Source organism: Bombus affinis, chromosome 5, assembly GCF_024516045.1.
Source record: "Bombus affinis isolate iyBomAffi1 chromosome 5, iyBomAffi1.2, whole genome shotgun sequence".
Lineage (NCBI taxonomy): Eukaryota > Metazoa > Arthropoda > Insecta > Hymenoptera > Apidae > Bombus > Bombus affinis.
This window is the reverse complement of record NC_066348.1, coordinates 9598320-9613468: the sequence shown is the minus strand read 5'-3', so window position 1 is coordinate 9613468 and position 15149 is coordinate 9598320. Positions and strand designations below refer to the sequence as shown.

At 24.1% G+C, this 15149-nt stretch overlaps 5 protein-coding genes across 9 annotated transcripts; 3 read left to right on the top strand and 2 right to left on the bottom strand.

The window, feature by feature from the left end:
* The first annotated feature begins 27 nt into the window (after positions 1-27).
* LOC126916744 (zinc finger protein 345-like) lies at positions 28-4126 on the top strand. Of its 3 annotated transcripts, none has more exons than XM_050722832.1 (3): positions 28-347; positions 774-1118; positions 1202-4126. In XM_050722832.1, exons 2-3 carry the CDS (start codon positions 816-818, stop codon positions 3152-3154), a joined length of 2256 nt encoding a protein of 751 aa, XP_050578789.1. In that variant the 5' UTR covers positions 28-347; positions 774-815; the 3' UTR covers positions 3155-4126. The 3 variants fall into 3 exon arrangements, with proteins under 3 accessions (XP_050578789.1, XP_050578791.1, XP_050578790.1); XM_050722834.1 differs by having other exon boundaries at positions 28-367; XM_050722833.1 differs by having other exon boundaries at positions 28-430.
* Positions 4127-5035: 909 nt separating this feature from the next.
* LOC126916750 (uncharacterized) lies at positions 5036-7547 on the bottom strand. 3 transcript variants are annotated; one of them, XM_050722852.1, is made up of 5 exons: positions 7436-7547; positions 6424-6550; positions 6162-6353; positions 5885-6072; positions 5036-5605 (listed from the first exon to the last, which is right to left on the bottom strand). In XM_050722852.1, exons 2-5 carry the CDS (start codon positions 6496-6498, stop codon positions 5443-5445), a joined length of 618 nt encoding a protein of 205 aa, XP_050578809.1. In that variant the 5' UTR covers positions 6499-6550; positions 7436-7547; the 3' UTR covers positions 5036-5442. The 3 variants fall into 3 exon arrangements, with proteins under 3 accessions (XP_050578809.1, XP_050578808.1, XP_050578807.1); XM_050722851.1 differs by lacking the exon at positions 7436-7547 and adding an exon at positions 6788-7143 and having other exon boundaries at positions 6424-6714; XM_050722850.1 differs by lacking the exon at positions 7436-7547 and adding an exon at positions 6788-7142.
* A 187-nt stretch (positions 7548-7734) lies between these two features.
* Positions 7735-9003, top strand: LOC126916755 (BLOC-1-related complex subunit 7). Its single transcript, XM_050722860.1, has 3 exons — positions 7735-8172; positions 8349-8547; positions 8645-9003. Exons 2-3 carry the CDS (start codon positions 8410-8412, stop codon positions 8822-8824), a joined length of 318 nt encoding a protein of 105 aa, XP_050578817.1. The 5' UTR covers positions 7735-8172; positions 8349-8409; the 3' UTR covers positions 8825-9003.
* A 389-nt stretch (positions 9004-9392) lies between these two features.
* Positions 9393-11197, bottom strand: LOC126916748 (ubiquitin thioesterase otubain-like). The gene is made up of 5 exons (XM_050722847.1): positions 11033-11197; positions 10914-10966; positions 10299-10598; positions 10003-10203; positions 9393-9787 (listed from the first exon to the last, which is right to left on the bottom strand). Exons 1-5 carry the CDS (start codon positions 11073-11075, stop codon positions 9590-9592), a joined length of 795 nt encoding a protein of 264 aa, XP_050578804.1. The 5' UTR covers positions 11076-11197; the 3' UTR covers positions 9393-9589.
* A 617-nt stretch (positions 11198-11814) lies between these two features.
* On the top strand, positions 11815-12832 carry LOC126916754 (DNA polymerase epsilon subunit 4). The gene is made up of 2 exons (XM_050722859.1): positions 11815-12159; positions 12586-12832. Exons 1-2 carry the CDS (start codon positions 11923-11925, stop codon positions 12724-12726), a joined length of 378 nt encoding a protein of 125 aa, XP_050578816.1. The 5' UTR covers positions 11815-11922; the 3' UTR covers positions 12727-12832.
* The last annotated feature ends 2317 nt before the right edge of the window (positions 12833-15149 follow it).

Below are 15149 nucleotides of genomic sequence, written 5' to 3'. Positions count from 1 at the left end.
TTTCTTTGTATTGACCCGTCCACTAAGTCTCTAGACTCTTCATTTCATGCGTTCGCTTCAGATTGCTCTCAACTTTCGTAGTACAGGGAAGCCATTAAACAAAGAAATAGAGAAGTGATAGATTTTTCTTAGAAAAGTATTATCGAAACGAATAATTTATGATTAATAACGAAACACGTGACATTGCTCTTTAACATACGGTAAAAATTTTTCGAGAATTGTGTATTATAAAAATTTTGGAAGATACAGGTTTTTCAAAGAAGCTGCAATGTATTCATCTGGGCATCACTGCTAAAGCATTGTCTCAACATCGTGGCATGTTTTCGCGGTGCACAAAAGATCCGAAGGTTGAGAACCTCTCATTTTTGTATGTTAATCTTTTTTATTTCCTTTAAAAATAAGTGTTTTTCAAACAAAATGTTTCCATCTTGTATGTATACTCCATTTTTTTAATTATGTATACGTTATTGAATATACTAACGCATCTCAAAATTTTGTCACAATGATTTCGAATTTTGATAACTTTATAATGAATTTTTATTCTTTTTTATCAATAACATCAAATACTATACTGTTATTTATATATTAAATAAAAGTTGTAAATATACACTTAAGTTCAGATTTTATAAAAACCCACTGTTTATGTTATGAAATGTTTTTTCCGATTAAAAAATATAAAATAAAATAATACATAAAATAAAAACAAATATTTTATTTAAAAAAGTGTTTGTATTCAAATTATCATATAATATGTTTATATAAATTCTTTACAGGAAATCTATTACATAGAAACTGTTCTGTATTTGCATTAAACAATGACAGAATATTTTGATTTACCACTTAATATGGACAGAATATGCAGAATTTGCCTTACAGAGGGTACTAATTTATCTCCTATCTTCTGTACGGATCAAGAAGTAAATGATTTTTCGAGCCTTCCACAAAAGATACAAGTTTGTGGATCAATAGAAATTCATGAACAAGATGGATTACCTTCATTAATTTGTGATATTTGTATCTATAAAGCAAGTGTTGCTCATGAATTTAGACAACAGTGTCAACATTCTGATGCCAAATTGCGAATGTATTATAATAAACCAACTAAAATTACTATTGTGGTAAATATAACATGTTATGTCAATTTGTTATATAGTAACTGTAAACTTGATATAGTAACTGTAAATGCTTTTAAATATTTTAGGACACATTTACACAAACTGAATCTGAGATAAGAACATTGTTATCAAAAAAACAAATTGATCAAGAAGATTATTTTGTGAAAGAAGAAATGCATGGAGTATCAAATTCTCAAGAATATATGCAAACTAATGACTCATATTGTAGAGATGAATCTAACTTAAGCACCAACCAGATTGATATGCAAAATGAAAAACTTTTTATTTGTTCTATCGGATTTGAAGGATCTAAAGAAATTGAAAAGGAATCTTGTACTTCAGAGAACAATATACATGAAACATCTCTCACACAAGAGAGTAACAATGATATTTCTGAAACTATTGATATGGAAAATAAACCAGATGAAAACCAAGATATCAATCAAAATCCAGAAGAGGATGATAAAAAACCAGAGGAGGAATTCTTTGATGACAATATATTAAATGATAATGTCAAAGAAGAAGAAGAAGTTTTACAAAAACGTACTTCTACTAGGAAAGTAAAATCAGTGCCTAATAAAACCTATAGCGAAGATGAAATTCATAATAATTATTATGATTCAAGCAATGATGGTCAAGATTCTAGAGAATTAAAATTTAAATGCAAAGTATGTGCAAAATGTTACAGCACACAAAGAGGTTTAAAAAAACATTCCCTTGTTCATGAAAAAAAGCATAAATGCAATGTTTGTTCAAAAATGTTTTATAGATTAGAAAATATGGAAAATCATAAAAAAATACATGCATCAAAACCTCTTGCATGTCAATTGTGTCATGCATGCTTTTCTAAACCTCAAAGTCTTGTACGTCATTTAAAATCTCATACTGAAAAAGTAAATAACATGATTAAACAAATTAGTACAGATGAACAAAAGGATAACAAGCAACCAAAAAAAGAAATGAAATTTGAAGATGATACTGATGATGAAAATGGTACTGTGAATGAAGTCTATGATTTTGAAAATGCACCTGAGTTGTACAAATGCGAAATTTGTAGTCAATATTGTTCATCTTTAAAAAATCTGAAAAGACATACTCTCGTACACGGAGATAAAAAATATTCCTGTACTGTATGCAAAAAATGGTTCTTTAGGCCTGATACATTAAAAAAACATGCAGAAAAACATGGTCATGGCTTACTAGACAATTTAGTAGATGATAATAAATTTTTTGATTCTGATGATGATTCCTTTCCAAGTACTGCACAAAACACTTTACAAGAGAATGAAAATGTTAAAAAAGAAGAAAGTGATGAAGATGAATCTGGTGAATATAAATGTCAACATTGTGATAAAATTATGGCAACAAAGAAAGGTCTTAGACGTCATGTATCAATGCATAAACCAAAAGCTGAACCAGTTACTTGTGAAATCTGTGGAAAAGTATGTGCTAGTCAAGCTCGTCTTGTTCTTCATCAAAGGACACATAAACCAAAAGAAAAGGTTCCACGAGAATACTTGTGTCATATTTGCAGTAAAGTGTATCCAAGCAATTCTTCTTTAACTTATCACATGAGAACTCATACTGGTATTAAACCACATGTGTGTAAAACTTGCAATAGTGGATTTACTACAACGACCAGTTTAGCAAATCACATTAGGATTCATACAGGTGATAAACCATTTGTTTGCCATGTATGCAGTGCAGCATTTGCTGTGAGTTCAGCTTTTAGACGACACTTAACACGACACACTGGAGAGGCAAATTATTTGTGTAAAACATGTGGCAAAGCATTTAAAAGACTAAGTACATTAAAAGAACATACTTATACTCACTCTGGAGAAAAACCATATGTTTGCAAAACGTGTGGAGCTGCTTATAGTCACAGTGGCAGTTTGTTTGCACATCAGAAACGTTGTCGAGCTCAATATGGAGAGATGGTTGTAGATGACCATCATCACACAGTTGCTCATCATATTCATGTAAATAATGTGCAATCTGCAGTACGATCACTTGCTGTGATAGGACAAATGTTTTAATAAATAAAATTCATAATTTCAAAAAAAAAAAAAAAAGATAAAAGAAAAAACAATGGTTTTGCTTGTACATCATGACAAATTATATATATATAATATAGAATATGCTATGATATGACTCATATAGTATATAATATAATATTATTTTAGAAATCATACACTTGTGTAAATATATAAGCAGCCTTTTTACAGAGAAAGATTATTTAAATACTCGCATATTTAAATTTTGTAGAAGTTCTAAATGCTTTGTTATAACAAAATTTATTTCTTCATTTAAACAACAGTCATTGTGAATATCTTCTAATCATGTGTATATTTTTTAAATATAGCCTAGTAGTTATAAATAATATTATACAGATAATGTAATTGTACGAATTAAACATATTTATTTATTTACAGAGTGTCCCAAAATCATATTAAACATAGAAACAAACAAACTTATATTAGGAGAAATTAGCGAATTTCATATCATTTCATAGTTTGAAGTTTTATTATAATTAAATTTTTATTATTTATTTATAATATAAATTTATAATTTTTTATAATATAAAAACAAATAAATTTAAAAAATCATCAATTTTCAAATTCCAATAATTAAATATATATATATTCATACAGAAGAATTATATGCAATACATTTTAGTATTAAATGTATTGATTTGAAAGTGTTTTCAATAGCTTTAATGTACTTTACATATATCTTACTAGTGCCAGTGAACTGTAATTATGCCATACACATTTCTCAATGTTCAGTTCTTAATTTTTTAATTTTTATTTAATAGATAAATTTAGTGAATAAAAGAATATTTTTTATGATTTGCTTCCATAAACTTCGATTCTTAAAATAAAAAGAAATTTATAGTATGTAGCAAATAGTTCTGCAGCATGATTTTGGAACACCCTATGTACAAATTTGAATGTATAGTTATATATATTTTTATATGTAATTGCAAAAATGCAAAAGATCATATGATATTTTATACTTTATGTTATTTAAACATAAACCTTTCTTCCTTAAAAAATTGAATTAAGAAATTTATTGTGCTAATATTGGCAGTATTATAATTTTGTACAAAAGATTAAATCTGTTCCTTTCTGTAACTCGCATGTATATTACATACCTATATTGTTTTAAACATTTTACTGTCCATATTATGTATTAAAAAAAAACAATCATACATTATTAAATAAATCATATATTTTATTTTGCATTTTATGAAAATATCAAACATGTATAAATTGTATAAATCAGTATCTAGTATTTAAAAATGAAAATTTAAGTAAAAGTTTTATTAAAAATTTTTGATATAAATTACTTGCACTTTATGTACATAATCTATATTATTTTTAATTAGAAAATTTACTTACTAAGTAAATATATTTACTAAGCATATTAATCCTACAATAATATAGAACACATTATTTACAAGATACTATTATTACCTTTATTGAATATAAATAATTTCTATATATTATATATACATTATTAATCTTTGTACATGTGTTTTCTCATATTTAAACCACACAATAGTTTATTTAATATTAATTGGAAATTATACAATAATTATGTTGAGATCATATTCATAAAATTTGATTATCGCATATAAGACATGTAAATAATATAATTATTTACATTTATAATTATAATTTAGTATTGCGTCAGCAAAACACATAAATACTGCATATTTCAAAAAATGAAGTTTTTTTAAATACATATGTATAAATATGTATATCAAATTACTTGATACAAGTAATTTCACTTTGTCTATGTTCTTTTTTAATATGCAAAATTCCCTTTTCGTAATATACAAAATTGATTTAAATATTCGTATCAATTATGTTAATAAACTTTGGATTAAGAAATTTTAACAAATGAATGCTGAATTATGTTTAATGAATAAAGGTATTATATTCTATTCAATATTGTTTATTTATACATAAGATTTGCGATTAACATTTCTTTATTTTGTCACAGTAAATTTAAACACACATTATATAGAAATAAGAAAAATAGATAAAATTAACAACACAATGTGACAATTAACTCTCGACAAGCGGATTGTTTTATTTGCATGTGAGGTGGATACCATGTCCACGCGGACACTTAGTGCAATTTCATTTTATAAATCTTGCTAAATCATTATTTTTCAAACGAGAAAAGGTGTCTGATATCAATTGAAAATTCACGATGGTGAAATAAATGACATGAAACTGATTTCGAATAGACTTAGTATCCGCCCGAACGATTTACATACAAACATCATAAAAATCTAATATAATATCTAATAATTCTATCTTCCACAACGTTTTTTCTTGAGTAGTTTATAACGACGCCAAATAGAAATTCGAGTTCGTTTTAAAACTCTTGCTAAATCTGTATATTTCCGCTTATGATCAAGGTTGACATTATGTTCTAAGTGATCCAAAATCATTCTATCTTCATCTGGATGAAACCTTCATATATTAAACATAATTAAATTAAAAACTACTGAATTTACAGAATAAATTTTTAAAGATTTAGAGAATTAAAATTATATTACTTTTAATTGCAAAAAATATTTTATATACAACATAACTATTCTTATTTTTGATATAAAACAAGAATGTTAATGTTTATATAATATTTAGTAGAGTGTGAATATTACATAAGAGAAGTAGAACACAGAAAGTATTAAATGAAAATCAATTAAGCATTTAATACAAAAGAAGTTTTCTATTTTATACATATATTACCTTCTTTGAAAATTATCTGCATACAAAATTCTAAATCTGTGATATACACTGTACAAAGTTCTTTTTGGCAAACCATCTGCTAAAAATTGTACAAATCTTTTTCTTTCCCTTTTACTGCGTATATATGTTTTATTTTCCTCTCTCAAAAGTAAAAATGGTTCAACCTCTTTAGGGTCCCAGTGATGTAACTGTATAGGAATAATAAAACATTTGATAAGGAAAATCTTTTCAACGTTAAGATATATAAGAATATAGAACATTTTTTAAGCAGACAAACCTTACAAAATTCTTCCCAATTATGAACAATTATTTTATCCTCTGATGTATTATAACATCCTTTTTTAATAGATTCTATTTCTTCAAATTTTTTTATTTCTTCGTGTGTTGGGGGACGAGATCCAGCACGGGTTTCAATCTCATGTTGTGGTAATACAGGATTTTTTAGCTGTATACGCAAACTTTTTAGATGCTATAATAAAAGAAATCTTATATACATAACTACTTTTATCTGATATAAGCAGTTGTATGAAATATATTACCTCTGCATCTTTTGTGGAAAGTTTACTTGTTTCTCTAATTTGTTGAGCGAGTAAACTAACATTATCAAGATCCATCTCCGAAATTATTATTTTAATCACAAAATGTTAATGACATTTCATATAGCAGCTTGAAAATCAAATTAAATTAGTAAATTAGTCAGTTATTATTTTTTATAACACCATCTTTTGGATTTATTATTATAAGAAATACAACATATTTTTTAAAGTTATAAAACTATTTTTCATAGAACATAGAAACCAACATGGCGTTAAAATAACATGTAAAATACGCTGAAAAAGCACAACTTTACATACATATAACTTTTGAACCTCTGATTTGATGGATCCTAAAGTTAAGACTTACATTTTCGGACTCTACACGTCAAAGACTATTAAATAACACGAAAAAAATCAGTTGTTGGATCCACAAGGAAAACTTAACCCTTTATATATTAACTACATATATCATGTGTATATTACTTCTTTTTATATTTTTATAAAATGTAAGATTGACTTTCGAAAAAACGCTTAGCATCCACATTACATACATATAAGACTTCTATATATATAGGTTATCATGTATATATATATCATATATATATTTGCACACATGAATATATTTCTGATGTGTTCTTACGTATCAGCTGATTATTAGCTGAATCTATCATCACTTTGTGTGATTTACATTAAAGTTACAAACATATGATCTAAGAGAAAGTTATAATACTGGAAATTATGTATCTGAATCCTATATTCTAAAGTATTTGATATAATTTATATATTTCATAGAGAACTCTTTTAAAGTGATAGATGCGAAATATTTGTAGAAATGCGTATGGTTTTATAAATGAATCTTATTAATTTAATAATATATATATCATTTATCAATAAAAAGTTATTAAACTTATTTATACTTCTCTTCTCTATACTTCTCTTTCTATTTCTAGAAAATAGAATATACATGTCTCAAATTTTATTACATAGAATGAAATTTATGATAAAAAATACTTACATTATTACATTATAATAGTATTAAAGGGTGTTTTACATGAAGGAGGCCGTGTAAATATCTGCTCCGTTTTTAATGACATGAAAAATGTTTATGACATAATTCGAATGATTTCAAAAGAGAAATACCATGAAAGACAAATTATTTTGTCAAATTATTTCTTTTTTTTTATTTTCCTAAAGTCACTAGTATTTTCTCTTATTACTTTTGATGGATGAAAACAATTTTTTTGAATTTGAATCATTTTAATTGAACTTTATTCATTTGACTATCTTTGAATTATGATCTTCACATAATGACGTTGTACTCTAGAAATGTAATGAAATTATAAGATAACGCTAGAGTGGTATATGAACTTGTTTGTATTATAAATGCTCGAAGTGATAGTTATATTCACCAATAGGAATATGTACTGAAAATATCAACAAAATGATGAATATATTGAGTTATGTTTATTATAATAGACACTGGTACATACAAACAAGATTCTTTAGTTGACTGCGATTAGTGCGAATAAATCATTAATAGATCATGAATGGATTGTTATTTGAAGCAAGAAAAGATTGAACAGACTTCTATTTATGGTGAAACTAATCAGTGTGTAAAGGAGGTTATGCACTTGTACACAGAACAATTCCCATAAAAGGTTCAAAGAAATCGGTAGTGTTTAGAATAAAAAAACACAAACGCACGAGACAAATGTGAAAGATATTATTGTTACAATTAACCAAAATCTGCATGTAAGTGTTAACTTCAACAGAGACTCCCTGTATTTAATAATAATATTGTTGTTATTTTCTATGATTTTAGTCCATTTAATTATATGAATGTTTTAAAGTTAATTTTTAAAATATATTTTTAATTTTTATGCAATATATCTTATTGTTCATTATTAAGTCTATGTTAACAATTACAGATAAGAACCTGAAGGTTATTAAATTAAAGTTTGTTTCAAAATTAATAAAAATCTATACGCCATGGCTTCAGCTTCAAGTACAAGTGCTCGAAGCTTATTTGTTGAGTCAAAAATGAGATTGGCTGATAGAGTACAAGTTAATGTAAACAATATTGCATCCCTTGCAAGACAAATACAAAGAGGTTCAAAAAGCAGTGAGGTAAAATTTCAAAATACATATATTTATCGAAACATTATATTTATGAAAATTCGTATATTTTATAAATATCGTTTTTTTAATTAAGATACGTTTATAGATATTAATGCACAGTGCAAAAAATTTTGCACAACAAGAGCATAGTCTAGAAACTGCAGAGACTAATCTGAAGAAAATTGCTCTTCTAACCACTCATTTAGAATACCAAATGGAATCTATCAATAGAAGTTTTATAACTTTGGAAGAAGTTACTGAACAAGTACGTTCTATGCAAAGATAAATTATAATAAATACTTACCCTATATCTTCATTTATAATATATAATTTTTCATATATTTTACACTTTTGTATCATATTATTACTAATTAGGTTTATAATTGTATATTTTAGAACTATTTCTTTTTTCAATCATATAAATAATTTAAGGCTTCTATATAATAAAGTTTAATTTCACAAATATTTATTGTATTACTATAAAATGTTAATTAAAGTATTTAACTTTACAATGAATTTAAAACTACATTCTCTATTATATTTCTTGTATTGTTATTATGATATATAATTTATGTTTGTAATATGCCTTTCAAATGATTTACAATACATAATTATAATTATTATTATAAAAATTATAATCAACATATCATCCTGATAACATGATCTGTTGTGTGATTTTATTTAAAATTTATAATCTCAAAATTTTTTAAGAGAACAATTTGTATCAATAATGCACTAAAGAAATCATGTTAAATTCTTTGTTATATATTTAATAAATGATTAAAGGTTGTGAACAATTTAGTATGATTATTAATAACAAAGACCCACCTTTGTATTTTCTTAAAAAACACAGCTTTTTTTACATAAAATTTCATAATTTTATTGAATATTCTATAAGGCTTAAATTAATTACTTACAACTGTAATGTTACATCTAACCAAACAAAAATTTTATGAGTTTTGATTACGTACACAAGATATAATTTTCTAAATAATTAATCTTTGTTGTGAGATTTTTTAAAAAGTTATGTGCCAGTTAAATGTGTGATTTATCAAGGATATAGAATATCATAATGACCAGGGCGATATAACAAATGAACAGCTGGAGTTGCACCTTCAGGAAAATCATGTGCAGTTACTTCAGTTCCAGCACCTCGATCCATATAACGAACACGTACACCAGTTCCTAAAGCAGTGCTCATAGCTATAATGTGAATGTGATCAGATTCTTTGTACATTGGTTCTACTTCCTATAAAAATAAACATTCTTTAGTAATTAATTTAATTAATACTGATTAAAAAATAAACTATATATATTAAAAATATAGAAAAATTATAGTTGATATATGTATATATTATATATTATATATAGAAAAATATAGCTTTTGTGTCACATAACGAATTCTCAAAATAAACATAATATTAATTGTAAATATTGGTATAAAATAATATTCATAGTACTTACTTGACGGCAGAACTCTGAAACAGTACGTTCTCCTTCAATAAAATGCTGATAAAAATCAGCTTCAAGCCGTAATTGACCAGAGGTAATTAATCTAAGATATACAACAACATAATCAGAACACCCTTGTTCATTGAAAAGTTTATGTAATTCAATATAGCTTGACTCTGTATCTTCTCCTACTTTATCAATTACATCCATAAACTGTAACACAAAGAAACATTTTCTTTTTTGAACATTTAAAATAATAAAAAAAATAAAAATTTATCAGTATATGATTTATAATAAAATGTATTTACCGTATCATGAAAATCTTCAACTGTAAATTGGGGGAAACCTAATTCTACCAAACTTTCTTTACTTTTTAATGCAAGTTCCCGAAATTTTTCATATTCCTCTTTATTTCCAATTAACTTTTCAAGATATGCATAACTAAAGGCTCTAAAAAAGCAATTCCCATCTGGTCTAGTTCTCCTAATATATGAATATTTTTGACCTAATGCTTTAGCTTTCGAAAGGTATATTTCATCTTCAGAGTATTCACGTTCCAAACTTTTTATGGATTCTTTCTCTCCAACCAAAGCAATGGATTCAGAAATCTGGAAGATAACAACTTTATTTCATATTTTTATTTCCTTTTATAAATATAAAATAAAGAGATGAAAACAATAAATATTAAATTAGATTGTTTATATGTAACCTATCTATAATATGTACACTTAATTTACAATTCATAATAAGATAATTAGTAAATAAAATGTTTATTAAACTCAAAGATAAAAAATAAGAATGGACCTTAACGACAATTATTAAATATGATTAATGAAAATATGTAATTTTTTCATAAAAAATAAATAGTAACTATAAGAAAATTAAAAAAAAATCAATTATAAAGAACGATAACGTATATTAACCTCCATTTCGATACGTCTTTGTTGTTGAAGAATCAACTCATCTTGGTTGATATCTGTAATAAAACGAATATGATAAGTTATATATTCATTCTTTAGAATCGTAATATATATTTAAGAACCTGTATTTTCTGTTAATTGCTCTTTGCAAGATTTCTCTTCCATATTTCAAGAAGTTTTCATAAATTTTGAAACGACTGTCAAATTATCAGTCGTAAATAAAAGCCCGATGTCCATGTGGAAATTGAAAAGGCATTTACCGTTGTATTAAAATGTTTTAGATTGGTAACTATATCTCTCGAAATAGAGTGGGACGAATATTTAACAGAGTGCATTTTTTATTATATTCATGTATATTATACAATTAAATTTAGTAAAATGATATTACATAAAAGAAATTATTGTTCTCTTCTTTTTAAAGTTAAGGAACAAAAATATTACGTTCCACCACTAGAAAGTCATGTCTGTTATCACTAGACTAATGTAATCCGCCAAATGTTAAATAACGTATAATTTGAAATTACATGAACATTTACATTTATTTATTTTTAATATAACTAAAAATAAAAGATTCTGATAATACACTACCTTATATATAATAATGTATCGAAAACATAAAGTTTATTATTTGCACTATTATATTAGATATCCATAATTTTTAAATATTATATTTAATACTATTTATTTTTAGTTAATTATATCGAACTTGTAAAAAAAATATTCATACGAATCAATATAAAATAAAATTATGTCGTAAGTTACAAAAACTTAAAAATTGAATTTAAAGTACGAAGTATGAAAGTATTCGCTACTTTGAATTTTTTGATATTAAAATTTAAAGATATAAATATAGTTAAGAAAATTTAATATTAACTACTGAAAACTGAACAAATATTTCTAATAAAATGAATTTTACTATATGTTATGAAATAATTGGATTGTATCGAAATTTTGTTCCTATAGCTTAACTTATTTTAGTGCACCTGAAATATTAGTTCAAATTAATGTAAATATGGCAAATTTTGAAGAGGAAGGAAATGATAAAGAATTAAATGAAAATATTATTAGTACAGGAGGAGAAAATCTTCAGGATTTTCAAGAAGAAGCTGAAAATAATGTTCGTATCGACGAAGAGCAAAAGGAAAAATTAGTAAAATTACCATTAGGTAGAATAAAAACAATTATAAAGATGGATCCTGAAGTGAATATGGTTAACCAAGAAGCTGTTTTCTTAATTACAAAATCTACGGTAATTATAAAATGTATTTCATTTATTTATGAATTGTGAATAATATGAAACATAATATTGCTACTATACTACAATAGTTACAAAGTTTTTAAAAATTTGTGGTCATTAAATTTGTAACAATTGTGTTATGTATGTTCTTGGGTATATGTTTCACTTATATTCCTTATTTTTGTAAATAATTAAATGCCAGTTATTAAAGAAACATACTGTGTGCAAATTATAGATATAATTTACATTAAAATCTATTATATAAATCATTTTATTTATCAAATTATTTACTTTTATCAATTATGATTTTAATTTTACTAAATTAAAACATTTTAACATATACATATATAGAATGAAGTGGTTTTTGTAACAAATATAAATAAAAAATGTTTTGTGTGTGTGTGTGTCTTAATTATTAAATCTTATGTCTTATTACAGGAACTTTTTATTGATTCTCTTACTAAAGAATCATACAAATATACAGCACGAATGAAAAAAAAAACTTTACAAAAAAGAGATGTAGAAAGTGCAATTGATAATGTTGATGCGCTCGTATTTTTAGAAGGAATGCTAAATTAAAATTTAATGGAAGAGGAAAATATGTAGCTTTTATTTTTTATGTAATATAGTAATAGCATTATTTTTGTACGTTACCAATAAAATTGCATTATTATATTGAACAGAATTATGTATATAGGTTTTAATTTTTATACTTAATGCAAATACTTATAAAACATAAGTGAAGAATAAATTTACAATGATACATTTTTTATAACTTATGACAATTTAATATGTAATGCTATAATATAAATATAGAAGTAATATAAAAGTAACAATATTTTTTAAATATGTGAATTAAAATAAACCCTGAAATTTTATTACACCCAGTATATAATCAAAGAAAACTTAAGTCTTTAAGAGGAAGATACAAAATTGAATGTACAATATATCCTTTGTATGAGGAAGATAGTGGTTAAATGCATTTTGTTATATTTATATTAAAATTTATTTATTTCATATTTAACATGTATTTTTATTGTAAAACTCATTTAATACAGTTATATAATTTCATCTGCATGTACAAAGAACTGCATAATTTTTTTATTATACAAATAAAATACATAAATAAAATTTTTATTAACATACACATTTATATATTTTTAAAAGTATTTTAACATTATTATTTTAAATATTCTTAAGTTATTTGTAATACATCTTGTATAATGCAGAATGAAATATGTACATCACAATTACTTTTAATTTTCAATTTAATATTGTAGGATTTGTGTACAATGAATAAACTCTCTAACGTTCTTTATTTGAAATGTCAAAGAATATTATTCATGTGGAAAGGAGCATTTTAAAAATTTAAATCTAATACATAACTTATGAATAATATAAAGACAAAAAATCAGTCTTATTTTACACATGCCAATTATTTAGTTTTTATTGTATCAATTGCAAATATGTAGAGATCATACTTAAAATAAATAATGGTATATATAACAATATATAGTGTCAGAACAGAAATAAGGATCTATGAATATACAAAACCAAACTATTAAATGAAAATATTTAAACTTATTCATTTTTATTGAAAATGGGAATAAAAATATATCTAATAAAATAAAGGGAATAAATGTGGTTAAAAAAATATCTTTTTCAGAACTGTTTTTTTAATTATTTGACATTACTTTTTAATTAGAATTGCACTTCTTTACATATATTTTAGAATATAAGAAAAGTTCAATGATATTTTATTAGAATGTCCATTCTGATTTCTTTAAAATATTTTAATTGGTACGACTAAATTTTGCATGTAATTAAAGTCATCAGGTTTTCAATTAATTAAAGAAGGATGATATTAATAATAAAATATTATATGTATTCTTTACAAAAATATTTACTTATATCATTAAAGCTTATAATAGAAATTATATAAGTTTGCTTCTTATAAATGAATATTTCTATTTTGTTCCATAAGTCTTTTTGTTTAAAAAACAGGATCCCAAAAATTTCTAAAATATAAATTATTGATTTATTGCAAATAATTATTGAAATATTTTAAAGGAAAACAAAATATTTCACTTACTATTCGCTGATACGTATATGGCTCCAATAAAAAATTTAATTAACAATAAGTGACATTAAGAAAAAAATATTTAGTGGTATTCTCCATTCTCAAAATATTTTCAACTGAATATTTTATCAGCTAAAAACATTTATCATGGAATCAACACATTATTTATGGATCACTTTCTATAAGTTTACTAATTTATACCAACATTCATATTGAATATATATACTACTAACGAAATACGCAACTGTATTTTATTATTATACTCAATAATACATATATATAACATAAGCATATCACTTACATTCAATTTATGAATTGAACCATTTCTAGTTAACTCATCACATTATTTAAAATATTTTGGAATCAAGCGATCAGAATGGTACATTAATTTATAAATTTTTTCTTAAACTATTTTTTTTATTATAATTTAAAAAATGACAAAAACATTTAAGTTTTTTAGTTTCAGGGTATTTCATAATAGTTATAAAAAAATATACTAATGCAAAAAATAATTCTGAATATAAAATGTCAAATTTGCAGAACTTAATTGTTATGGAAGTATTCTCAATGGAAACTACTAACTTTTTCCAATATTAATATAACTTAGTCACTGAACTTTTTTATATTATCCAGATTTTAGATTTCCGAATATTTGTTTTGTTAATATAGAAAATTATGAAAAAATTATGAACAGCCTGTTCAATTGTTTACATAGAATCTTATTTCCAAAAATTTTAAATAAAACTTTGAAACTTTCATTAGAAATATTTTCCTAATTATATAATTTCGAAAGTATGTTCATGTAACATTTTGCATTTTGAATCATTCTATTTTTACATTCTAAATAATGTAAATTTTGATATGAGCATTATCAAATATTTTAGTACATCAATTACATGCAAGAGCTACTATTTCAATTGTA